General features: G+C 45.6%; 1 protein-coding gene across 1 annotated transcript; it reads right to left on the minus strand.

Annotated features, from left to right (window-relative positions):
- Positions 1–23863, minus strand: LOC149333201 (cytochrome P450 3A1-like). Its single transcript, XM_089556002.1, has 13 exons — positions 23759–23863; positions 22922–22974; positions 20789–20885; positions 14256–14381; positions 11553–11790; positions 9411–9535; positions 7290–7377; positions 6158–6227; positions 4564–4672; positions 3032–3123; positions 1455–1595; positions 838–1000; positions 1–124 (listed from the first exon to the last, which is right to left on the minus strand). Exons 1-13 carry the CDS (start codon positions 23774–23776, stop codon positions 41–43), a joined length of 1404 nt encoding a protein of 467 aa, XP_089412128.1. The 5' UTR covers positions 23777–23863; the 3' UTR covers positions 1–40.
- Between the last annotated feature and the right edge of the window lie 2456 nt (positions 23864–26319).

Consider the following 26319-nt stretch of genomic DNA (forward strand, 5'->3'; position numbering starts at 1 on the left):
TAACACACACTTTTCTACAAAATCGGACAGCACGCCATTATTAGGACTCGGCGTGACGAAAGACGACCCATGGTCCTTCGCTAGGTTCAGACACCATGGCATGTGAGGCCAACGTCATTTTCCCCTGAAAAAAACAAAAAAAAAGGTCAAATACAACTCGAGTGAAAGTGACTTCAACTACCGACTACACCAGAGTGTCTTAAATATTCGTACGCTGTTAGGAAAACACTGGAAAATAGTTTATAATTGCTATGGTCAAAACGTGGGCACTATATCAGTTGGCCACTATATCAAGTGGCGCGCATCAAGCGCCCTTTACCACATTGTATGCATCCCATTCAATGGCTTTCAAGTCAACGCATGCGTGATATTTTGCAGCAATATTGGCAGTCGAGTGCCACGTGCGCTGCGGATGAGTGAGTGTTTTGAGTTCCTCACTTCACGCGAACTGGAAACGGTGCACGTTAAACAATTTGTATGGTGCGGTTTGGAATGGTACGGTATAGTATGCTGGGTTAAACACCCGGGAGTTGAATTTCGGAGGGAAGCCATATTGCAGGACGTTTACCACATCGAACAGCACATGGATAATGTGTGCCTAACGGCTATGTTTTACGTTGGTTTCTAGGCTCGGGTTTCTGGTCGTTACGCTACCTAAGCAAAAAAGAAAACATGAAAACAATGATCCAGCTAGCAAACACTTCATACATACTGACAAATAGAACAGCTAGATGAATATATTTCCAATTTTCTTTCTAACCGAATTTCCTTTAGTGCGAGGCAGGGAAATGGGAATCCGGATGTACTGGCGGCTGAACTCCGAAATCTGGTCCTCACCATTTGCGACGGCCCCAGTTCGAAGCAGTACTTTTGGACCAGTTTCGCCATAGTGAATTTTAAGTGAAGCACGGCGAACTTCATCCCAATGCAGTTGCGCGGTCCAACGCCGAACGCAACGAAGGCCCTCTTGTTGAGCTTGCCTTCGTTCTCAGGGCAGAATCTAGCGGTGGAAAAACAGAACAGCAATTACCAACGCACCAGTCCCCCTCTCGTAGTTTTTCAAGAAATGACATCCATACAATGAAAAGCTTCTATTGATTTCTAACGGACAACAGATGGGAATTAGGTATTTAAGCCTTTAGTCTTGCCGAGAAGCGACTTTGAACCTAATCTACCGGGAGCAATCCACTAGACACTATATATCATTATAACCTGTTATGCATAAGCAGGCATTCACAATCTTCTTGACTCGAAATCTCGACATCTTGGAAGTTTTAATAAAGTTGTGCTAGCAGTTTCAAAGAGTCAACAATCGCAAAGCATTCATCGTATTCAAGGGCTGCCACGATGATGGCGCGACACGACAGACGCCATCCACTCTGAGAACCTAAACTGATTAAGGCAATGTCGCAGTGGAGTGCGTGCAGTTGTGTATCTAAAGGCTGCCCTCTCACCGCTCAGGCTTGAAGTCAAGAGGCTCAGGCCAGAAGCGTGCGTCCCTCTGTATCTGGTAGATCGGCACCATGAAGCATGTCCCAGCCTTGAATTTTATTCCTTTGTACTCGAAGTCTTGCTGGGCCGCCCTAGTGACAAACCTGCAAATAGTTTCAGATAGCGTCCACCAGTGGCAAATCGACATCATCAATGGCAGATCAGTTACGTGATTGGAAAATAAGCATGAAGAATACTTTCTTCCACGTTCTGATTTATAGTGCTAAGCTCTGTTAGCAAATATCATTAACATGATGAGCTCAAATTTCTCACCCAGTCAACTAAGAGGATACGAGTCGGTTCGCGAGAGTTACAACGGATGCAATCAGTGCAGCAACAGTTCTTCTCTGAGCGCCTCTTTCTACACTAGTGGCGATCATCGGTTGTCCTTTACAACCACAGCTTCCATGCACCGCTACATGTCTGCACTCACTCACAAAGCTGACGGTCCTCTCCCCACCGCCGATGACGGTGTCATTACTGCACCCCACGTAGAGCATTCACAGCGTAGCAGTACTGGAATATAAGGATGTTTCGCAGGGAGCCGTGAAGGTTACGGAGATTTAGCGGGAGTATTTTTCCTGAGCCGAACGATCTTTTGTTTTTATGAACCGTTTTTTTTCGGAAGGTCGCTGCTTAAAAAAACAAATGTATGAAATCGTCAATCACACACCCGAAGTGGATGTAATTCCTAAACTTAGCGAAAGTGCAGTTGTTTCATAAAAAGTGCGACGGTTAGGATATCGTAGAAACTGCGACCGTCAGGACTGTTAGGCAACGCTGGACGTCGCTAACAAGGAAAAATAACGAAATAATTTGGCCTGTGTCTGTTAAAGCACATAAATACTTTTCCGCACTTTCCGTTCGCACAGGAATAAGAGTCGCGTGATCTCCCTGCGGCTCAAGACCGACGCTAGCGCCGTTTGCTCCCCTGGTGGAGCTCACTCCGAAGAGAGAGGAAGATGCAGGAAGCTACATCTCAAGTCTGGTTGGTCCCGTGTGTGCCTCATCAGTATACTACGTCGTTTTGGCTTGCGGCGATCGAATGGCAGCCCTGAGATCTGATGTCACACGAGCCGTACCACGTAGTAAGGCAGGAGTCGCGCGGGAAACCGGCAGCACGCGTCACCCGGAGCCGCGGTGATGAGAATATTTAAAAATTATTTGCAAATTACCTGCTTAGTTTTGCGAACCTGCACGGTGTATGAACGCCCAATGGCTTTCACTGTACATAATGCAGTTATTTCGTAGCCACCTTCTAAGCCGTTTCATGTGCCATTTTAGCTCAGTTCATGTTTTCAAGTATAGCTAGTAATACTCGCCTTTTGTCTTTCGGAAAAACAGGCTCCAAAAAGTGCGCCGCTCGGACAGCACTGGATATTTCTGCCAGGTGGCCACCACGCGCAACCACACCCACATTTAACAGCAGTCTCGAACGACAGGTCACCTGCTGCCACGCTCTTGATAAAAGGTGATGACGCGCATAAACAAATCTAGATCGTATGCTCCGTTCATGCTGGATAGTCGCCGGTACACTCACGTTAGACCAGGAGGATACAGACGTAGAGTCTCGTTCATGACTTGTTCCAGGTAATTCAGCCTCTTCATCACCGTCTCGTAATCCAGCGTGCCCTGCACGAGAAATTCTGTATTACAAAGCGCGTCGCGCAGTCAACAGTGGCGCCCTCGTTAACGTCGGTTTGTTGCCACGATTGTAAAACGTTAGGAGATGCCGTACTATACACTCGTTATGCCTACACTCAGCTTCACCAATTAACGTTGTGGCATGAGTACAAGTAACGCATATGCAAATAAATCACAAGATGACTGCTAACTTGCTTACCTGAGCTTCAGGGAGCAGTAGGCACTAAAAAAGGTTATGCAATAAAAAATGCCTCGCATTGCAAATAGCCGGACGTGCACATAATCGCAACGGAGAATGCTTGCTCCAGTTAGGCGGCTGTGAGTTCATTTATGCCTCCCCTAGGTTTAGCCGCCTTTTCACTTTCCTGCTTTGAATGAATGACAATGTAGTTTTGGGTGAGAACGTAGCCAGCGGGATATCAGCATGGTAGCATAGGCAGCGCCAAACGCTAAACGGGGAATAATAACGGTAGCTGCTTCCGTGCTTCTTGACGATAGCGAACAGCTTGCAGCATTTCGTTATCATTCTGTCAGGAAACGCATTAGCACACACTGTCTCTCTCGCCACTTGTTTTTCTAAGTTCAAAGATCTAATGACCATGCTCATCTCTGTTGGCTCTGATTTGCGTCCGCGCGGCACTAATAGCGTTTCAATTTCCCGTCCATCATACAAGCCCTCTTTTTACAAACCTGTTTGGTGTTGTGCCATGAAAAACAAACATTTGTTTATCCTTTTTTTGCAGTGAAGCACTTCTTGCTTTGTTCTTAATATTCGTCTATCACTGTTTGCTTTTCTACTAATGTCAAGAACTTTTTCTGCGACTGGACAGGAGCGGCTCTCGCAGAGCAGCAACACCACCAATGTGGCGAAAATAGGACACGGTGGTAGGGATAGGTAAGCGATTCTATTTCAGAGTTATTCATTTTCGCCATTTGTTATTGATTCTAGAGTTAAGTTAGCTTTCTCAACTGGCAGCCAGCATGCGGACGATAAGAATAAAATAGAATGCAACAGATGGAAATAATCGCTCTACGAAAGATTTATTAGTTCGTAGCGCAACATGCACCAAGCAGCACATAAAGCAAGGAGAAGAGCTTGTCCCATATACCTTTATGAGCTGTGTGTTGCGCTGTGAAGTAATCCATGCGTAAGCATGAAGAAGAACGTCAGACTGGGCGAACTGGTAATGACTGATAATTGTTCAACAGCGCGAACAAAGAGGACAAAACATTTGTGATCCTTCTCCTAATTTGTCTTCTTTGTTTGAGCTTTCGAAGTATCATATAAATGAGCAAACTAGTACGTCCCAAAGCAAACCCTGCGAGAACTGTTTCATTATATTTAAGAGAGCTAAGACAGTCTTTGAACTTGTAGTAACTCATTCACAGAGAAGAACGTATTCTGAAACACTTAGCTTTCATCCTTACCTGCTCACGGACAGCTTCTCTGACTTCTTCACGCACCTTCTCTTGCACATCCGGGTGCTTGGCGAGCGTAAATGTGAGGTAGCTCAGTGAGGATGCCATTGTCTCAAACCTGTGATAGGAGGTGCCTTCGAATAGAGTTTACTATACACGGATTATTCACTATAGCGATTCATAAGCGCTTTGCTCATAAACATCGAAAAATTGTGATCCGCAATATACCGTCAGTCGCGGCTTTCTACTTAAGTGCGTGGTGACATGATTATAATCACATTTGTTCTCACCGTAACATTCAAAAACAACAAAAATACTTTACAAACCAATAGGCCAAGCCTAATGATATGCCAACAATAGCACACTGGAGTGGACAATTACTTCTACGTGCTCAGTTAAATACAGCGGAAGACCACGAGACAGAGGAGGGATACAAGATACAGACACGAACCCCGACTAACAAATGGAGAAGTTTGGTAACGGCAGCACGGTAAGTTTCGAACAGGAGAAAATTCAGGGTGACACTCGAGCTCTGCCTTTAGGGGAAAGAAGGGATGGCGGAGAGGAAATCATGATGGCCGGATGGTTCATTCAAAAGTGACTAATGCGATGAAGGATGCCGTAGTGAAGGGGCTGGAATAATTGTTACCAACTGCGGTGCTTTAAAGTGCGCTGACATCGCACAGTACGCGTGTCTATAGCATTTCGTTTCCATCAAAATGCGACCTCCGCGGCTGGGATCGAACCCACGTTTGTCGGGTGAGCAGCCGAACGCTGTAACCACTGAGCCACCGATGGAGCTTGGAGGAGAGGAACGATGCAGGGAAGGACTCTAGTTAAGAGCGTGCGCAAGAATGGGAAGTAGTAAATTATCGCAAAAAAGAAGGGGCGCAAAGAGCACGAAAGTTTTGATTTAATTCTGTCTTTCATTTTCTTTCTTCTCGGCTTTATGATTTCTTGAGATGAATGCAACAATGGCGTGACTTTCTCCGCTTCTAGCTGCTCTTGAGCACAAACGAATACTGATGGTCTATATCGCCACACTGTTGGACATTCACTGGCGCCGCCATGCGTTGCGACAGCACCCCCTGGTGTTCCTCTGTGCCTGCTGTGCTAGTTCTAATGTGACGTTTCTGCTAACGGTCTACCGGCTCTCACTCACAATCTTAAAGCATTCCAGAATGAAAAGAACATAGCGCTGACCCTAAATACGACTGCGCTTCACTCGAACCACCACTCAAAAAAAGAGAATGGGATGCTACGCATTAAGTTCGCTTTTGGGGACAGCCACTGGCGACTATGCCCACATTTTCTTCTTTCTAATGTGACAGATTTACAAGTCTCATGTGGAAGGAAGTGTGTTGTAGGAGGCTAAATTTCCTTACTGGCTGGAGAGAAGTGGCGCAACTTCTGGAAAATGAATACTGCTAATAGTGTCGCATTGCCAACACATAAGAATTAGGTGTCCATGTGAATTGCTTTCTGGCTCATCAGAACTCTGCCTTCCGTGAAAGTAACCCCTTTGCCGAGAGAGCGTCGGAATCAATCGATATAGGCGGACTTGTGTTCGCCCTCAGCCGACTTCTTTTCTCGCGCACCTTACCCAGCGAGGGTGAGCGACGCCGCACTGATCATCACTTCGTCGATGGTCAACGCCCTCGACTTGCGTACACCTGGAGGGGGAAAAACAAGAAGAGATAAAAATTGGATGAGACAATTAAGCTCCTCTTTAAGGGTATGACGCAATAACGTAATTGGTTAATTCCCACATACGCAGAAGGTCATTCTCTACATTCTCTAAAGCTACGCAGGCAGGTCATTCTCTAAAGCTATGCAGGCCGCATTTTGAGACTTCTGCCCTAAGGCCTAATCGGTTTTCTTCACTCCCCATAAATGCCCCTATTATTTTCGAATAAGCTATTTATCGGTCATTAAAAGAATCGTTCTTGTCAGCTGCTTTGCACAAATCAAGCTTTGAACAGACAGTTCGCCCTAAAATTTCGATACGCGTTCTATGTATAATTTAGCACATCAAGTAATATTCCTCTCAGTTAGGTTCTTCCCGGCTTCAGGTGTGGATGTTCATGGTACAACACATCCGGGTACGCAATGAATGAAGTACTTAATGAATTAATGCTCGCGCCCGTCGACCTCGTGACATCTTGGTTCAGCTGCATCCTGGGCAGCAATATTCTTGAACGTTGCCTAAAACTTGCACAGCACTCTGATAATGATTAAGTTTCCCACATGTCGTTAGTGTAATTGTAGGTCAGCTTCGCTGTGTGTTTTCAGTCAGTCGTTGCACTGGATGCTTTTTATTCTTATTCGTCATGTAATGCATGAAGGAAGTGCGTTTAAAGTTAAGAAGAACAAATGGATTCAGAATCAGAAGCAAATTTGGCATCACACTGCTACATACAGCAGCCAAACGCTGTACTATCAATGTTAAGAGAATAGATGCTGTGGAATTACGGAAGCGTAATCGGGGACGCTGTAATCTGACGGAGTGATAAGGCTCAGAAATTTGCTGGCGAAGATTGGAAGCTGCTAACAGTTAAAGAGTATGAGGATTCTTATACACAGCGCTCCTCATTTAAGTTCTTCAATCGACTATGATGGCATAAAAAAGTAAACCATGAAGTATTGGAGAATGAGGTCCCGAGGTGCACGGCTGCAACGGGGCCTTTTTAAACCTGGTGGGGTTGATGCGCGGCCCGACAGAGGGCGCGGCTCACCGTTTTCTTCCAACTTTGCTTCAGAGCCGGTTACGCGCTCGATATATTTCGCCTCAAGCAGGTTCTGAAGAATGTCTGGCTTTCGGGACTGTGAAAGAAACAAACAGAAACATAACATCACTGCATCAGCGGCTCAGTCATACACACTCCTACTTCAAGCTCTTAAAATTCCTAGGCCACTAAGGGTTGCTTGTGGATCCTGCAGTTCAGCTATTGTCGCGCACTCATCCTGCGCCCAATATCTGTGGTCGTGTGTTCGGTTTCCATCGGCGGCATGTGGTTGCTTTTTTTTCTGGTTTTCTAATCAATTATCTTTAGGCGATAAAATACCAAGTAATATTCTCCATTGAGCAACACCACAAAATAAATAAATATAAAAATTCTCCTGTGTTTCTTGGTTTCTGTGGCTGTTGGCTATATATATATATATATATATATACATATATTTTGCCCCGCCGGGGTGGCTCAGTGGTTACGGCGCTCGGCTGCTGACCCGAAAGACGCAAGTTCGATCCCGGCCACGGCGGCTGAAATTCTTGAAGGCGAAGTTCTAGAGGCCCGTGTGCTGTGCGATGTCAGTGCACGTTAAAGAACCCCAGGTGGTCAAAATTTCCGGAGCCCTTCACTACGGCGTCTCTCATAGCCTCAGCCGCTTTGGGACGTTAAACCCTAATAAACCAAACCATATATATATATTTTCTGTACGTAACCATGTAGAAATAAATACGATGATATACAACACGTTGTTTCCCAACCTGACTCGAATCCTTATGATATGATTCTTCTGATTGGACTTCATAGTCTTTGGAAAACGCGCATGCAAGGTCGCAACGTTGAACCTGTTGTTTCGCCCAGAATTCACTTTAGCCGAATGTTGCTGCAGGTAACGGACATTTACAAAAAATTGGACTTTGTACCGGATTGGTTTCCTCTCCTGATGCGCTGTATATCCTTACCGGCCTTTTAGTTATAATATGTTACTATTATGTTTCTGCCACGTAGCGCCTACCTAGGTGCTCTGTAAATAGTTGTTTTTTTGTGTGTGTATACACACACACATATGTATATATATGCTTTGTATACAAAACCATGTAAATAAATACCATGAGAAAAAAAATCTGTGTAGCATAGTGGTTAGCACCCTCGGCTATAGAACAAAAGGATGGTGGTTCGATTCTCGCTGTGCGGAAGATTTTTGTTTTTTTTCTGGACTTTCCCTTCAGATGTAACGGTCGGACAGATTCATGGCCGCGAACAATGGACCCTTGTGACGACCCTATGCACTCCGATTAAAAAGGACGTTATTTCCGTCTGTCAATCTATAAAACGTATCCATTCATCCATCAGATCCATCCAGTCATCCATCAAATCCGTCTATCAAGTCCATCCCACCATACATTCGTTCATCAAGTCCATCCCACCATACATTCGTTCATCAAGTCCATCCCTCCATACATTCGTTCATCAAGTCCATCCCACCATACATTCGTTCATCAAGTCCATCCCACCATACATTCGTTCACCAAGTCCATCCCACCATACATTCGTTCACCAAGTCCATCCCACCATACATTCGTTCACCAAGTCCATCCCACCATACATTCGTTCATCAAGTCCATCCCACCATACATTCGTTCAAGTCCATCCTGCGTCCGTCCGTCCGTCCGTCCGTCCGTCCGTCCGTCCATCCATCCATCCATCCATCCATCCATCCATCCATCCATCCATCCATCCATCCATCCATCCATCCATCCATCCATCCATCCATCCATCCATCCATCCATCCATCCATCCATCCATCCATCCGTCCGTCCGTCCGTCCGTCCGTCCGTCCGTCCGTCCGTCCGTCCGTCCGTCCGTCCGTCCGTCCATCCATCCATCCATCCATCCATCCATCCATCCGTCCATCCGTCCATCCATCCGTCCGTCCGTCCATCCATCCAAACGTCCGTCCGTCCATCCATCGAATGCATGCATTCATGCTCAATAATAAGAGGTGAGGAGGGCGAATTAGTGGCATATGGAGAGACAACTGAAGCCGCTTGGATATAGCCTCACAAAGTACTGGTGCAGGGGTTCTAATTGTTGCCGGAGTATAAAATTCCCGAAGTCTCGACTTACCGAAGGATTCTTTATTCTTGTTTCGATTGTCTTCTCCAGCACCTTCTTTCTGTGACGGAAGCTTAGCAGTACGAGCGAAAGGAAGCAGAGCGGCCTCATCAACGGCCCTAAACTTCCGACGCACTCTGGAAAGAAGAAAATAACTATGAACTGCAGATGATCGTGAAGCCAGTAGTGCATGCTGAGTAGGAACTATAGAGTTTCTCTATATTACGTAGAGGGAAAGCTGGGTCGTCGACACGAGTTTCTTAAAGAGCACTTCAGGCATCGCGGGAACGCCGCGAAGAAGAGGTTCTTTTTAGCCTTAGCGACTGTTCGGCAGAAAACATGAATTATACCTTGGAATCCACAGCTGCGCTGCGAATCTGTCGCTTGCGCGCAGATGAAATTATTTTTGATAGTGTGGTTTTCACTTTTTTAATAAACTTAACACGTGCTACGCAGGTAAGAAAACATTCTCAGCACCACTTGCAGGTTTTCCACGAAAACAGCCGTACTGTTATGGCACGATCCACATTTCGTGCCGAAAAATAACCAAGCCAACTACGAAACCTCATAATCTCGGCATCCCTGCTTCTCTGCATTGTGGATGATGTGCAGCGCCGCCAGCTTTCCATCTAGGTGATATTAAGAAACTCTACGGTAGGAACCACTAATGAAGGTATTGCTTAGGATGTTTCACAATATTCTTGGCACACCACCACCATGCAAAAGAATGCCAAGTGATTGTGTGTGGGTGCGCATTTCAAAGTACTTGGTGTTTCAGTAAAGACTTTCAATAATTATCGAAGATAGGTTTTTGGAGTTAAAAATATGACTTTTTCGGTGTAGTATTAACGAAAAACGGCAAACAAATGAATCTCTAACAGCTGCACCAGGTTTGAGCTCCTGCGCTCATTAACTACTCAAACCGGCCGGAGCTTAAACATTATCGTTTCTGGGAGTTCAGCTAGTTACTAGGGTTCACGGTCCTTTTTCTCCTTCTATCGCCAGTGCCGGTTGTAGCCCGACTGCTGCAGTTGGTCCTTTGTCGATAATTTAGGTTTATGTAATGTTAAGGTTAGGTTAGGCAGGCTTGGTGCCACAGGCTCCTCATTAAAGGCGGTAAGACTGCCAAGCACTTATAACCACATATGTGATAAAGCCAACAAACAGCCAGCCGTGAATCAGAATCAGTCAGAATTTAACGTCCCTATATTTTCTCCTAAAAAAGGGAGGAGCGGGACCAGCAGCAGGAGGTTCCCCTTCCTACGTTTGATACCTTGGGACCTTCTGCTGTGGAATAACCTCATGGCCGTTATATTTACCAAATTTAGAAAATAAAATTAAAATCAAGCTGTTGACCCGCTCAGGACAGCGTCAGCAGTAAAGAGAGACTGAAGCGAATCCTGAACGACGGATTCCCGACTTTTTAGAGCCGGTTCCATTCCTTCACACCTGAATACGTAATATTTGGTAATTCAGGAGACGTGTATTCGCTCCCTGATAATTAGACAACCGTCGGACGTGATTTCAAGGTTGTGACTTCAGGCTTAACCTCTTCTTATTAAAGTTATTTTACCAAGACGGATGAAAGAAATATAAACGTTTAGATTGCCAAATGATTGCTCTATATCAGACAGTGTTGTTTCGTTGCCGAACAAGCAACCGTCCCTCCAGGTTCAATATATTAGTTCATTTTCACCGGAAGGAACGCGATAACTTTCGAATCGTCCGATACGGGGTCCGTATTTTGTAACGAATCATTTTCTTTTCGTTGCATTCTGCCGCGAAGTAAATAGCGGCGAAAGAAACCGGAGGTGGAGAAGCAAGCGACCGTTCAAAAGCCCGGCCGGTCTAGTCACAGCGCCAACGCTATGCGCCTGCCACCACATCCAGTACTGCCGAGAGACAGGGATAGTGCTACGCCAGTCAGTTTCTACCCAGGCGATTAAAGGCGATAATACTCGACAAAAGTTTCAATCACATCTTTGGGCTTCCTCATTCGTAGTCGTCAGCGCAGTTTCACCAGCGCAGCATAGGCGTGGGGTGCGTTTATACAAATGTGACGTGTCTCTGCCCCGACCAGTGTGACGTCTTCTCACATGGCTTACGTCATCGAGAGCCGCGAGCAATGGAAGAATACTAAACTAAATGACTCACGGCCCACCATGTGAAGTGCGCCGGTCATTCCGTTATACGCGGTTTTCTTGGCGAGGCAGATCAACGGGTGGTCCGGGTCGTCCTGGTATCGGTCGTCAGTCCCAAAGCAGCGTTTGCCGGTCAAGTCCATGGCCAGGGGCTCGCACATTCGCATCATGTTCACCTCTTTGCCCGTGTTGGCATACTGCTCCAGCAAGCGCAGGAAAATGTCGACGTCTTCTTCGAGAACTGGCATCGTCTGGACGCCGTGGAACGGAAATGCAAAGGTATATTGTTGGTGAGAAACATCTTTAAGGAAAGGCTGCACAAAAAGACCTTGACACGTGCCCTGAAATCGTATCACCATTGACGCAGAGCGCGAAAATGAACAGTTTTCATTTGTAATCGCAGAACTGCGTTAATTAAGCGGTCTTTTGCTATACCTCAATGAAACGGCAAAGTGCCCGCTTCTAGAAATGCAGGAGGCCTACTGAAAGATAACTGACACCAAATGCGTGCCTTAACTCCAAAATGGCAAAAAAATCACTCAGGCGTAATGCTACGTTTACAGGTGATGAAGAAATTTTTAATGTTTATCTTGGCCCAGTGCTTAAGGTTGCGTATTTGCCCGTACGCTTAGCGTCTTGGGACAATAGAAATTACCAGAATTATCTAAATTAAACTATGAGTTAATACTGTTGAGTGAAGACAAGCCTACGAAAACAGGACGACATGACGGATGGTGGTGGCATGATTAAATGGCGGCAGGCCTAGTGCGACCACTCCGTGCTGTGCCACTGCCCAGTTCGTAGTCATCTTGTCAGTGGCAATATTCTTTCGCCTAATAAATATCTCAGTATTTCCCATTATTCCAATGAACGGGTAATTAGTTGTGATAACCTCGAAGTTCATTACATTACAGGGTTACAGCACATGTTCGTTAGGTCACCACTGGTTGAGAGCATAGTAAATGGCGTCGAGCTTAACCACACGACCGCATAGGATATCACGCTGCTAAGTAGTTACGGTGAGACTGAGGTCTTTAAGTTGCCTCTGAGCCCTTCTACCTTAAGCAAACCTAATAGCAAGAATTATTAGCTTTGTTGCTCTTTCAGAGTTTCAGGCGCTTTCGTATTAGTGCGAAGACACTCATACGCTCGTGAACGTCGACCAAGAATCTTGTCATCTTTGGATCTTGTGCCGTTGCCTAGCAACAGCGACGCCATGATGTATTAGAAAAGAAATGAGATCAATATCCATTACTGGGAGCTTCGCTGCCGCTGCGCAGGAGCACTAGGCTATCGCCGGTGTTTTTTTTTGTTTTTTGCTGCATGAAAATCAATCCTGTTGAGCTATCAAATGCTTCAAGTACACAGATACCATTCCTCAATGGAGACGCACATTTCCATGTCTTCGTGCACTGCAATCACCTGCACATCAAAACTGCGGGACACACAAACGTATTTGTCAAGAACCGGCCGCCATTCAGGTAGCCGGTCCTGCGCAGCCTAAAGCCCCCACAACAAGGCGTGCTGTTCTTTGAACAGAGGCTTTGATGAGCGCCGTGGTTCTGCGTGTCGAACCAACCATCATGCGGCTCTTCTAGAGGCTAAAAAGTCCAATCGAATTAACTGATCGCACGGAATTCCGCACTCTTTCCGTACAGGCAAGAACCTTATAGAGTACGGCGATATCTCGGTATCCGTTGTGATTGTCCGCCGAAGTATGTCCCATAGAAACACTGCATCACGGCACCACACGAAGCAACGGCCGATTGTCCCTGGTTGGCCGTACCATCGCAGCAGCCAAATAGTCCTTGTATTAAACTGCGACCCACACTCTCTCTATGAACTGCACATCGTCTTTTTCGAGCGCTAATACTGCCCGCGCTTTTGCACCATAATCGATTTAACCTAGTTAAAACCCTGCAAATTTTTTGTATCCAAAGTTCTAAAAGAAAAATAACTGCGGAGTAACAAGATTACGCCTCCTCGTCTTGTTCGTCCTCATCGTTCGGGTAGCTTTGTTTGCCCACATTTTTATAAGCCCTGCAGATTTTGCAGTTCGCCCAAATAACTCCTCTGGTCCAGAAGTCTCGGTCGGAAGTCCGCTCCAAGGTTTGGAATTCCGTTCATACCAATTTATTTTTCTAGTATTACACCGAAACGTTACCCGGGCTAAAAGGTACGACTGGAGTCTTGACTAAGTCCCGGAGACGTTTTAGAGAGCAGCGAAAGTCAGTGCATACAGCGAAATGCGAAATATAAGAAAGGAGACGCATATGCGTACATGGCATACATTCTTATGCGAGAAACAGAACAAGATTATACAAGGTTCAGAGAAGATATATACTCAGTTAAAAAACATATAAAGAGAACATTTATGTATCGGCATTTAACCAGATTAAAAAAATACATGTGCAAAACAAGACAAGGTGTACTAGTCAAAAGGAAATTTCTCTTGAATGAAACATTTCTTTATAATTATTTGCACCAAATATTACTCTTTTTGCACCTATTCGGTATGACAAGAATATTTATACTTTAAAGAGAGCTTGTAATTTGTTAGCAAAATGATGAATGGACCGAGCGTCGGCATAACGGCTACCAAAGGATTTTTTTGATTCGCTCTGATTTCGATATCATTCCCTCTAACTTCGTGAACAGAGAAGGCGGACGCCATGTACTCCTCTACAATATTTGACCCATGTCAATGCGCACTCGCCTGCTTCAATTTGGCTGAAGTGAGGACACCGGCCACCGAGCTTCGGATGTTTTTCCAGTAGGGAGCAGGAGCGAATAAAACTGATTTTCCCATGAACGGATGCTGCTCCAGCGTTGCCATGGTTACCTGGATGCGGACAGGAGCTAATTAGCACACAAAGACAGGTTCCAACAAGTGAGCTACCTCTGCATATTTCAAGGTATCAGTGACATTCAGCACCAAATAACACATCAGTTCGTTCGTAGTGCGACTGTCGTATTCAAAACGGTAACCTGGTTATATGTACGAGTATATTCAGAACTTTAACACTCAAGCGCCCGACACTGAGATAGGGAACCGGTGGGAGCGGGCATGAAAACAGCGTTTGTACGGCTTTAATTCCTAGCATCTGGCCATTCATGGTTCATACACTCTAGACGTTACATAGACTCAATAAATATATATCAACATTTTAAACTTACTATCTAGATACAGTCCATGGTAGAGAGAGGGTGTGGTAGATGGTCCTTGGCAAAATCACAAAATGAACAAGGGAGGGGAAAACCTCAGGTTGCTTGAGCCAACGTTTTCGCAAGGGGACTTGTCTTCGTCTGGGCAAAGCGTTCATCATTGGCAGGGATTAAATAGGGCCTTCGCTCCGAGGAGGAAGGCCCCGGGGGTGGGGAAGGAAAGTGGTGTGAGAGGGGATGCGTGTCAGGAAGGGGAGGGAGGTGAACCTTGATTCGTTAAGCTGCAATAGTGGAAAAACTTATATCCGGGGGGTGTGTAATGAACAAAGGCTTTGAAGGGGCTGCGACGGGGGGGGAGGCGTTGTAGGACCTGAAAAACTCAGATAAGAGGATTAGTCAGCGTGGTACAGGGAAATGAGAAGAAGGCAAACAACATAGGCTGGCACTGGAAGGAGGGGCATTTCCAAGGAAGGACAAGGCAGGGGGGGGGGGGGGGGGGAATGGCTCGAGTTCAGAGAAAGCCAAAAGGTGGGGCGGAGGGGTTAACAGGAATGTCATGGTTTCCGAGAACGGATAGTAGGGGGTTAGGAGAAAAAAAAAGGGGTGAACAAAGGGAGAGGGTGAGAAGACCGGAAATGGGGTGGAAGATATGACGTGGGAAGAGTGCAGAGAGCGATAATATACTTATGCGAGGTTCTAAATTCGACGAACTCAAATTGTTCATTCTTCAGTCAGGCTTCAAATCGACTAGGGACAGAAAATACAGAGAAGCATTCCTAATCCACAAATTTAAAACACTGCAACCAACAGGGATTAACATGTCCAGAGGAAACCTGGAATCTCTCAGGTACATTCCAGGATTAGCATAATTTTAAATTAACAAATGTCTTGCACGCGGTCAGACCATTTCCTAGAACCTCGCATAAGTATATTATCGCTCTCTGCACTCTTCCCACGTCGTATCTTCCACCCCATTTCCGGTCTTCTCACCCTCTCCCTTTGTTCACCCCCTTTTTTTTTGCTCCTAACCCCCTACTATCCGTTCTCGGAAACCATGACATTCCTGTTACCCCCCTCCGCCCCACCTTTTGGCTTTCTCTGAACTCGAGCCATTCCCCCCCCCCCCCCCCCCCTGCCTTGTCCTTCCTTGGAAAAGCCCCTCCTTCCAGTGCCAGCCTATGTTGTTTGCCTTCTTCTCATTTCCCTGTACCACGCAGACTAACCCTCTTATCTTAGTTTTTCAGGTCCTACAACGCCTCCCCCCCGTCGCAGCCCCTTCAAAATCTTTGTTCATTACACACCCCCCGGATATAAGTTTTTCCACTATTGCAGCTTAACGAATCAAGGTTCACCTCTCTCCCCTTCCTGTCACGCATCCCCTCTCACACCACTTTCCTTCCCCATTCCCGGGGCCTTCCTCCTCGGAGCGAAGGCCCTATTTAATCCCTGCCAATGATGAAGGCTTTGCCCAGACGAAGACAAGTCCCCTTGTCGAAACGTTGGCTCAAGCAACCTGAGGTTTTCCCCTCCCTTGTTCATTTTGTGATTTTATCTAGATACAGGTTAGAGCTTTTTCTGCCGTTCCTAGAGCATAAAAAGTGCGCGCATGTGTTTGAACACTCAGGAAGGCAAAGTGAAATGCCATAAACTTGCTCTACTTTGATTGATTCCACCAATGTGAGTCATGTTGAATGTACTACCCCCCCCCCCCCTTATGCAATACCCCCCAGGGGCCTTTCCGGGTCAAATAAATGATGATGATGATGATGAAGATGATTGAATTATTGTGCAGTACGGCTTTGATTTAGCAGTAAAAGCCAGTCCCGAGGGTGCTTAAGAGTCGCCTTGAGGTGCACATTCTCTGTGTTTTGCAGTTGCTTGCATGGTTACACTTTGTGAAACGTCCAGAAAACTTTTGCGCGTTACACTGTGGAGATGCGAAGACCGAAAGAAAATGATTACGGAGGCACTTATTTGTCATTATGTGATTGCCGCGCTTTTGCTTTAAGTCTTCTAACTTTTATTTCCTTCTTTCATACTTCTCTTGATGTTTTCTTATGTATTATTCTTATCGGTATTATATTTTATCAGTGACTATTATTTTACGAAGTGCTATTTTGTTTTAGGTTCTTCCTGTGGCAGCCACCTTCGGACCTATCCCTCCTCTCCCCTTCTAGTGGAGAGGGGGAATTCCCTCTCTCTACTGGGAATTTCCCTCCGGAAACTGTGCACAATACTATGCCGCCGGACAACGGTGGAAACTTTTTATTCACGGTGGGATTACTTCCGCAGAGCATTAAAACTGACTGCTGCAACAAGTGCGGTTTGTGGTTGGTGGTTTAGGGGGGTTTAACGACCCAAAGCGACTCAGACTATGCAGGACGCCGTAGTGAAGGGCTCCGGAAATTTCGACCACCTGGGGTTCTTCAACGTGCACTGACGTCACACGGTACACGGGCCTCTGGAATTTCACCTCCATCGAAATTCGACCGCAGCGGCCGGGATAGAACGCGCGTCTTTCGGGTCAGCAGCCGAGCACCGAAATCACTAAGCTTCCGCGGCGTCTCGCAAAAAGTGCGACATGATACACTAGGCAATAGGAAGTTAAAAGAGTTAATATTATACGATTGTTAATATGTTCTGACTCGCTCTTTTCATGAATTTTTTCAAAGCAGTGGTGCGCGAATAGTTCTTTTTAAAAACAATGACATACGAATGAAATATTGATTGAATCAAATCAAAGACCAATCACCATTTTTACGAATATTCGATGCTTGTACTAACATTCATATATAGCGAAGAATTTGGAGCAGCATCGAAGCGCGAGCTGTGCTGCGGTAGGGCGCAATTACTTATGCAATTACAGCTATAGCTGTCAAATGCGCCGCACTGAATTCTATTAGGGGGTACGAGTACTAAGGCAGTTGATTAAAACCTTTGTGGGACAGCGGGACAAACAAGCCCATCTTATTATTGATCTACAGTTAGGATGACCTGAGCAGCTCCTGTGAAGTGTTGGCACCAGTTTTTTTTTATCTTGTGGGATTTATAAGACGACGTACTAACCCCATGCCGAAGTTTCACCAATGACATAGTGGTGCGTATTGCGCATCATCTCAATTTATTGCTAGTTACCAGCTCCGGTGACAGACCTTCCTGGCCGCTAACTTCTGATGCCGTCGTACTAGGAAGTGATATTTTTGGGAAGAAAGAAATATAATGCTTCTAATCTAAGTTTTTCGCATAACCTAGCCGGTCAGTTTCGCTGACTACGCATTATAGCATCCAGTATTAGGCAATACCAAATAAGCGACGTTCTTACACTGAAAAGGTTTAGGCGCATTGCTTTCTCTTTGGGAGCATTTTTTCATTAATATTTGTTATCAGGCCTCCTCCAGTGCTTTTAGTACAAGAAGACGAAAGATACTCCAGAAGAAGATATTTAGCTGCATATTAGCCTTCCTGGCATCGAAATAGACAGACACGACGAATGCCAGAATGAATCGACGGAGGTTCCTATTGACGCTGGTATAGAGTAACAATGTGAAGAGCAGTCCCCTGGAAACAGGAAATAATATTTGCAAATAAAAAAATTCCATAATAATAATACGCTGGCCCGCGGAAGAAAGGCTCATGCAGACATTCCTGCGCTGAATGAACATTACTATACTGCGCTAGTAAATTTCACAGGTTCTCATTCCTTGCACCAGAGGTGCCCCGCCAGAGACGGTTTATCTAACTTGAAGACTGAAGCTTGATCTCTGCACCAGGGGTGCCCCGTCAGAGACGCTCTCGTGATGAGTTGAGACGCAGGGGTAAGGCGAATACTTGAAGTTTATGTACAGCTATTTACATTGCATACAAGTTCAGGCACTAGAGACAAATTAAACAGCAAAAAGATACACAACAAAAAGGTGGAACTGGCTAATACTAGAGGAGGCCCCTACTCGGCGTAGCCGAAGATGCATAGCATCTCACCTTAGCGCAGAACCCTTATTCCGGCTCTGAGGCCCGGTTTTAAAGTCCTAAAGGCCCGGCCCACATTTAGTGGCTTCCATTCATGTTACAAGGTTCACATGATTGGTTTATCGAGAGCCTGCCAGCCCTCCAGCTCCCGTAAGGTGAAGCACCCTCTCCACCACAAAATACAAGTAAAAACAAACACAAACCCACAGTCGTGCCTGCACGTGCGGGGTAGAACATTCTCTCCACCACAAAATAAAAATAAAAACTAACACAAATACACATTCGTGCCAGCACGTGTGCGAATCGGTACCGCGGGGCGGGGGACACCCGTACTTCCCGGCGCATTCGCGAGCGGCCGCGTTCCGAGAAAGGAGACGCTCCGCTTTGAGTGCCCCCAGCCGCGTTCCGATGACCCCCGCGTTCACTACCGATCCCTTACAGCGCTATAGATTAGCGTGTTTGGCAGTGTACGCGTGCAGAAAAAACAGCTAGAGTTTATCTTATTCAATTCTACCCGCAGTGACGTTTTTATCTAGTGCAGCGACATGAAAATTATTTCACTTACAATTGTGATTTCGGAGCTTTACTCATGGTATTTGAAGTCTTTCTACGCGTTTGGGGAAATAGAACAACGCATTTGGAAAGAATATACGCTTTTCTCTCAAAATTATTGGCATTGGAGAAGTTGATCCGCGAGAGAGATTTCATCTACCGCCTTGCTCTGATTTTTTGGACTGAATGTGGGCCAGCGTCAGTTATAAAACCAAACGCAAGTAATTATTTCTACTCCTTTCCATGACACGACACTACGCTCCTATGATCGCGCCTTGTATGCTGCATTACTTTTATCTCGCGTATGTCATTTTTGAGCTGATACGCTTCTCTAGTATCCCCTGAAGAAAGGCGCCTTTATCAGCCCTATTAAACGCCTCCATTTTCGAAGCTGACAAACAGCCCCATTCCATTCGAAGCTCGAAATCAATGTGTCATTGTTTAATTTATTGTTCGCAATACTCCTGCACACGCATAACAATAAAGCCTTCTTGCTTAGTCCATAAACTTCCGCTTTTTTCCGACGAATTAATGCTGACTTTCTTATGCTTGATAAAATCTGAAGTGTAGCAAGAACTAAAAGCGTTTAAAGCTCCGTTAAATAAGTCCGCAAGAACAAAAATACGTACGCGTCAAAAGAATTGTTGTTAACAAGACCCTATTTAAATTCTATTTGCTAAGTTAGATAACCGCTTAGCTTTAGGGCAGGCACATAGATAGCAATATTTTTTGCGTCGTAGTATCTCCTGCCTAAGTCCTCTTCCTAACCCGACTAGCGTATCAAAGCAAGGGCATGAGGCAGGGATGACGGCGATCACTGTGACGTATCTCTTTCGTCGACTGTGAGCTTTACTGAAGTAAGAAATGTGAGCAGAAAACAAAAAGCGGAGATGATAATTGATTCCAAGCATAGCAGGCAATGATTTCACCAAAGTTCAGTTTTTCTCAAAAGTGTGCACGACAACGGTTTAATTTTGTTTTTATGGCATGTCTTCTGTACCATCACTCTCGTTTCAGAACTCAACACGAGAGACTAAGAAAATCTGGTCTTCTAAGAATTTTGAGTCGCAAAGCAACACAATCCAAGCCGCTGCTATTCAGCATGGCTAGGCCATAGTACTTCAATTAGGACTAGATGGTGCATAGTACTTGAGAAAAAAATCAATAGCGCCTACAAAGACAAACATGACGGTCCTGCGTCGTTCTACCGCCGTGTTTGTCTTTGTAGGCGCTATTGTTTGCTTTCTCAAAATCTAGGCCACAGGTGGGCCACACGCGCGCGGTGACGCTGGTTGTTTCGATAATCATCATCATCATCATCATCGTCAGATTGATTAAGCCCACTGCAAGGCGAACGCCTCTCCCATGTCTCTCCAATCAACCCTGCCCTTTGCCAGCTGCAGCCATCGTATCCTCGCAAATTTCTTATCTCATCCGCCCACCTTTCTCACCCCCTGCTATGCTTGCCTCCTTTTGGAAATCCACTCCGTTACCCTTAAGAACAACCGTTTCTTTCTTTTTTGCACGGCATGCTTCTGCCGTCGCTGTTGGGCCTCCGGTACTTACGCCTCGATTCATGAAGTTCTTAAAGTTCCGCACGAACACAGACTCGATCATGTCCAAGTCGGTGGTGACGACAAATGGCACGTCCCCGTTGTAGAAACTGCAGGTGAAAACGTTGCCCTAAGTTAGAAGTGAGAACTACGAGGTAGAAAACAAACTCCCGCTCAAATCCTTTCCCCAATGCTGTGATCCACCTTCCTCCTTCCCGCACCTTCTCCCTGGGGCCCATGTGGCCATTAAAAGACGCGCCTAAAGGTACCCTCAAATGATTCTCGTTGTCATATTGTAAAGAAGCAAAGCTCTACAGGTGGTCTTTGCGAGTGGTAGAGTCAAATTTGAAAGCTGTGAATTGACCCTGTAATTTACAAATATATTTTTAAAATTGGTGACAGCAACTGATTACAGAGAAAGGTCGCCGCGCGCTCTTACCCGTCCCTACCGAAATGAAGTAAATTGGGCAGTCTGAGCTAGTCTCCTCATTGGGCATAATCAAGATACGCAAGCGGGATGAGGCGCGGCGTGATGCAGTTCTGACTTGCTTTTTTTATTTTTTGCTCGCGCGTAGGTGTGTATGACTTGAGGGGAAGAAGAGAAGTATCAGTTTTATACGCGGATATCATCAGTGTTGTTGTGCCATTCTGTCGTAGGCTACAACAACAACAACATCAGTATTGTTGAAGGTTGCTTAAAGCTATTTGCGGCGTGGTGACGATGGATAGAATAGCGATGGCTCGTGCGCTCTTCCTATCTTCTGTGAATGTAATTTCACGATCCTCTCAATAGCGCGCCTTCTTTTGGAGGCGAGATGCAGGTGTCTCAGAATGAGGCAATATTGCAAGTATCTACGAGCAGGAAGATACTTGTCAGCCAGTGGCATCAGCCAGTGGCATCAGGCACAAGCCCTCACAGAAATTCAAGTAATATAACCATGAACACAGAAAGGAAATAGCTTGAAACAAAGAAAACCCAGAATAGGACTGAAAGTTGAAACAATGCCAAAATAAATAAGATCGGATATAGCATTGAATTGAGAAAGAAAGAAACGAGGCTAAATAGTCATTAGAATTCAGCACGTTACTCTACGCGACGCAGAGAAGTCGGGAGGAGGAGGAGAAATAAATTTTATCGAAACTACGGAAAAGCGTGTTTGGGGCAAAGAAGGTGGGGCCTTCAGTCCGAGACCCCAGTGGCTGTGGCCACGCCGCGTAGATGGCGCTGAGCGCCTCCCCAGCTTCCAATGTGGCGCTGCTCAGCCGCACCTTCCATTGCTCTAAGATGCATTTGGAGGCTTAGGTAATGGGGTTTATGGGTGCATGTCCACGTTAGATGAAAGTAGAGGTGACACCGCACCATTGGCATGCATTCACATAGAGAGTTAGGTGGTTAGGAGGTGGTGCAGATGGTAGAGATCGGGCAAAGTGAGAGCCTGCATTCGGCGCAGCATACACGCATCCGGCGAAGAAAGGTGTTGCCGGATGTTGCCGTTAATACACAGAGAGAGATGCTCCACACCGGGGCGGATGCCCTCGATGACATCACGTTTGAGGAAAAACAACACCTTCGGCAGAAAGGCCTTGCCGAAAACCGATCGTTTATGATAGGAAGAGTTGGTGTTGCTCCATGTAGGTCAGCGCGCGAGTGTTTGGGACGCTTTCATAGAGGATAATACAGATATTAGTTGAGGGCTTGTCTTGCGGGCTTGCATGCCCCGTGGAAATAGATATTAACTAAATACTTAGGGGCTTCACTTGGCTGGGCATCGTTGCCTTCGCTGCCTTGCTCTTCACGATGCTGGCCATCGTTTAGCGGTAAAGCGCGCATTTATTGGTGAGAAAGTAAATTTAAATATTGTAGTTCTCCATTGCCAATTCTATATATATCATTACCTAAAGAGACTTGGTGAAAACAGTTTGTAAATGAAGAGCCGCGGAGCCTAGCCTCAGAGATCTGCTACTAAAGTACCGGTGTTATAGCCAGTTGTTGGCTTGAACAGCTGGTGGGCGCCATGCGTGTATTTCATTTTTGAGCCATCCCCACGCCATATTTTCAGTGCAAGTGGCTTTGATGGCCGTATACCAAATATAGGCTGGCTTTAGTTTCCAAGAAATAAAAAAATAACGTTTGACTTGTGCTTACCCGTAGATGTCGCCATATTTTTTTATCCACCGGCCAATCACCTTGTACAGGTCCTGTGCAGAAAAAAAAATATACATCAGGTATGATCATCGCATCGAAATTTAGAAATCTATTGTCTACAAAAGCATCACGAAAGCTTAATTTGACGCCTGAAGGAGATAATAGACCTCTCTCTCTCTGCAGGTGTCCGAATATTTACAAACTTTTAGCCTTACTAAATCCAGGTCAGCGGCAGTCATTTTCCTTTTCTTTGTCAGTTAGCTCCAGGTGAACTCCGGCAAAAACTATAGTCCTGTCGCGTATTCATTCGTTGCATTCGGTAATCACTAAAATCTGTGTGAAAAAGTAACACAAGCTATTGGGCGAATTGGTTAGAATTCTCAGATACAACTGCGGCGGCAAAAGAAGGCGTTCCAAGGTAGGCGCGCATCATACGAGGACAGACATTGCACTCACAATAGACACTGTTGACGTAGCTCCCGTCATTCTGTATAATATATGTTGTCTTTTCTGTACGGCTGTTTATGCCCTGCTGTTGTGCCCGAAAGCTTTGTGATTATTGCAATGCTTCATTATATTCAATAAATACAAGGCGGATTTCTGCAACTTCGGTGACCTCTTGTGCAGTCGTGAAGAGTTAGACATAAAGACCATTTGTAGCCACCTAGTGTACAAACAAACCAATAGGCACCCAGAGGTAAAATGTAAAGTTTTATCATTTCCAGTGTTTTGCAGTTAATTTGTATACTTCAGTTATGAAAATCCGTTGTTTAAGCCCGTTGCTTTTACGCTACCCTTTATAGCTCTTGCATTCACATCCCGGATTGTGATCCTCACCGTGGAATGGTACTCCATTAGGTTTCCCCATAGAAGATTCGGCCGAGGACCGGGAATGCCGAGACTTCTGAAATAGGAGAATTGTCGCCGTCGCCGCCTGAAAAGCGACAGTCGGAAGCCCCTTCTGAGTGAACATGTTCTCCCCATCTTACTTTCGTGTGCCACTTAGCCAGCGGCTGGGAGAAAAGCTATAATCGGCAGCAACTTTGTTGGCAATGAAGGGAATGCTACAAGGGCCGAGCGTCCTTAACTGCGTCTCCGCCAAAATTAAGCCATACGATGGTACACCTGGCTGCCTGGCGTGCTGCTTTCTCTGTAGAAAGCTTCACTTCGTTGCCGGTGTAGCTGGCGCCATCTATGAAAACTTATTTTGACAAGAAGTACCACAAAATTCGTTGTAATCAAGCAGACTGTCGTTTTCCTCGAGTCAATAACGTTAAACATTGGTAGTTATGTTAGAAATACGTTCTAATTAACCAATCTTGGCAATATACTATTTTTTAAGAGAAAACTAACTGCAAGCGGAGACTATATTCTGGTGCGTAGAAAAAGAGGGCGCTCTTCGTGCCGTAGTCTCCACCCCTCTGTAAGAAAATTTTTCGCGGGGTATGAGTATGAGACCCGCCACGCTGCCTCAGCCGCCGCTGTGCGCTGTGTTGTTAGCTGCTGCCGAGCCCGAGGTCACTGCAAGAAATTCCGGCCGCGTTTCAAAGTTTATTAGTAGTAATATTAAATGGTTTGTTAAAAAATTCAAAACGCAAGGAAAATACGTGGTCGGTCTCGGCAATTCCGAAAAGACTCTCGTGCGCCGTGCCAACCAATTCAACGTTAAAGAACCGCAGAAGGCTGGAACTAGTCTGTATCCCTCTACTACGGTGTCCGCCGTTCATAGCCTAGGTACAACTATGGCACGTTAAATGCCAGGCAGTCAGGCCACGCATTAAATCTGTCTCGGTATTGCCAGAGCCTCGGCTTTATAGTACATCCGTCCGTTTGTTCGGCCTGAGTTACTTTGAGGAAAAATGTACCAGCTTAAAAGAAAAAAAAAACGCAAGAAGAGCTGGCAGGACAATCGCTGGCACCCTCACTGCTTCAGGGCTCATATCAGCGATCGTCCTGACTGCTTTTTTTTTTCTGGTTGCGTTCATTGCGCTGGTAGAACTTTTCACAAGCTGACCTTGGCCATCTTGATTGTCAAATGGTTTTGAAATCACAGACAATATGTAATGAGCCAATTCAGCATCTACTCCTCCTGTCTACTTTTGCCGAATTCAAAGTCATGAGACAGAAGCCAACAGCCACAGACACCAAGGGGCAGAGGAGATTTTTAAAAATTTTATTTATTTAATTGGTGGTGTTGATCAATTTAGAATGTTACTGAATATGTTATCGCCTAATGCTAATTGATTAGAAAAGCAGAAGAAAAAACAACCACATGCCGCCGGTGGGATCCGCTTCCTATGGCGTCAAGGCTGAACCGAGGTCCTCGCTAAGCAATTAAGCAAACAAGGGAAGGGGAATGAGGGGCTCGTTATAAATATGACAGAAGCCATCAGCCACAGAAACCAAGGGGTACAGGGGATTTTTTTAAATTTCATTTATTTAATTTGTGTTGTTGATCAATTTAGAATGTTACTGAATATGTTATCGCCTAATGCTAATTGATTAGAAAAGCAGAAGAAAAAACAACCACATGCCGCCGGTGGAATCGGAACCCACGACCTCCGAATTACGCGTCCGGTGCTCTACCTCCGAGCTACGGCCACGGCTGTGAAATCTTCTGCTTTCGGGGGTATTTATGTTTACAAGTAACCTAACCTTGAGAGTGTTCATCAGCGCCACCCACGTTCATAAGCGGCGGAAGTGGAACGTCCTGAGTTACCGCAGGTGTGACGTAGAACGTCATCGAACGAAGAGGGTGGAAGCTGCGTGAGAACCCTCTTATGCTTCCTATGGCGTCAAGGCTGAACCAAGGTCCTCGCTAAGCAATTAAGCAAACAAGGGAAGGGGAATGAGGGGCTCGTTATAAATATGACAGAAGCCATCAGCCACAGAAACCAAGAAGTACAGGGGATTTTTTTTAATTTCATTTATTTAATTTGTGGTGTTGATCAATTTAGAAGGTTACTGATTATGTTATCGCCTAATGCTAATTGATTAGAAAAGCAGAAGAAAAAACAACCACATGCCGCTGGTGGGATCCGAACCCACGACCACCGAATTACGCGTCCGGTGCTCTACCTCTGAGCTACGGCGACGGCTGTGAAATCTTCTGCTTTCGGGGGTATTTATGTTTACAAGTAACCTAACCTTGAGAGTGTTCATCAGCGCCACCACATTCATAAGCGGCGGACGTGGAACGTCCTCAGTTACCGCAGGTGTGACGTAGAACGTCATCGAACGAAGAGGGTGGAAGCTGCGCGAGTCATGAGGTTATTACAAACCGTTCTTCCAGTGCATGTGTTATGAATATTCAGCGTGTGACTAGCTGGCGCCATCATCGCTACCGCTCCTTTGACGCAAGAGATATGTCACCGTAACGGCAGATAAACACGCTCTCT

Source organism: Amblyomma mixtum, chromosome 8 (genome assembly GCF_055824585.1).
Source record: "Amblyomma mixtum isolate Tamu chromosome 8, ASM5582458v1, whole genome shotgun sequence".
Lineage (NCBI taxonomy): Eukaryota > Metazoa > Arthropoda > Arachnida > Ixodida > Ixodidae > Amblyomma > Amblyomma mixtum.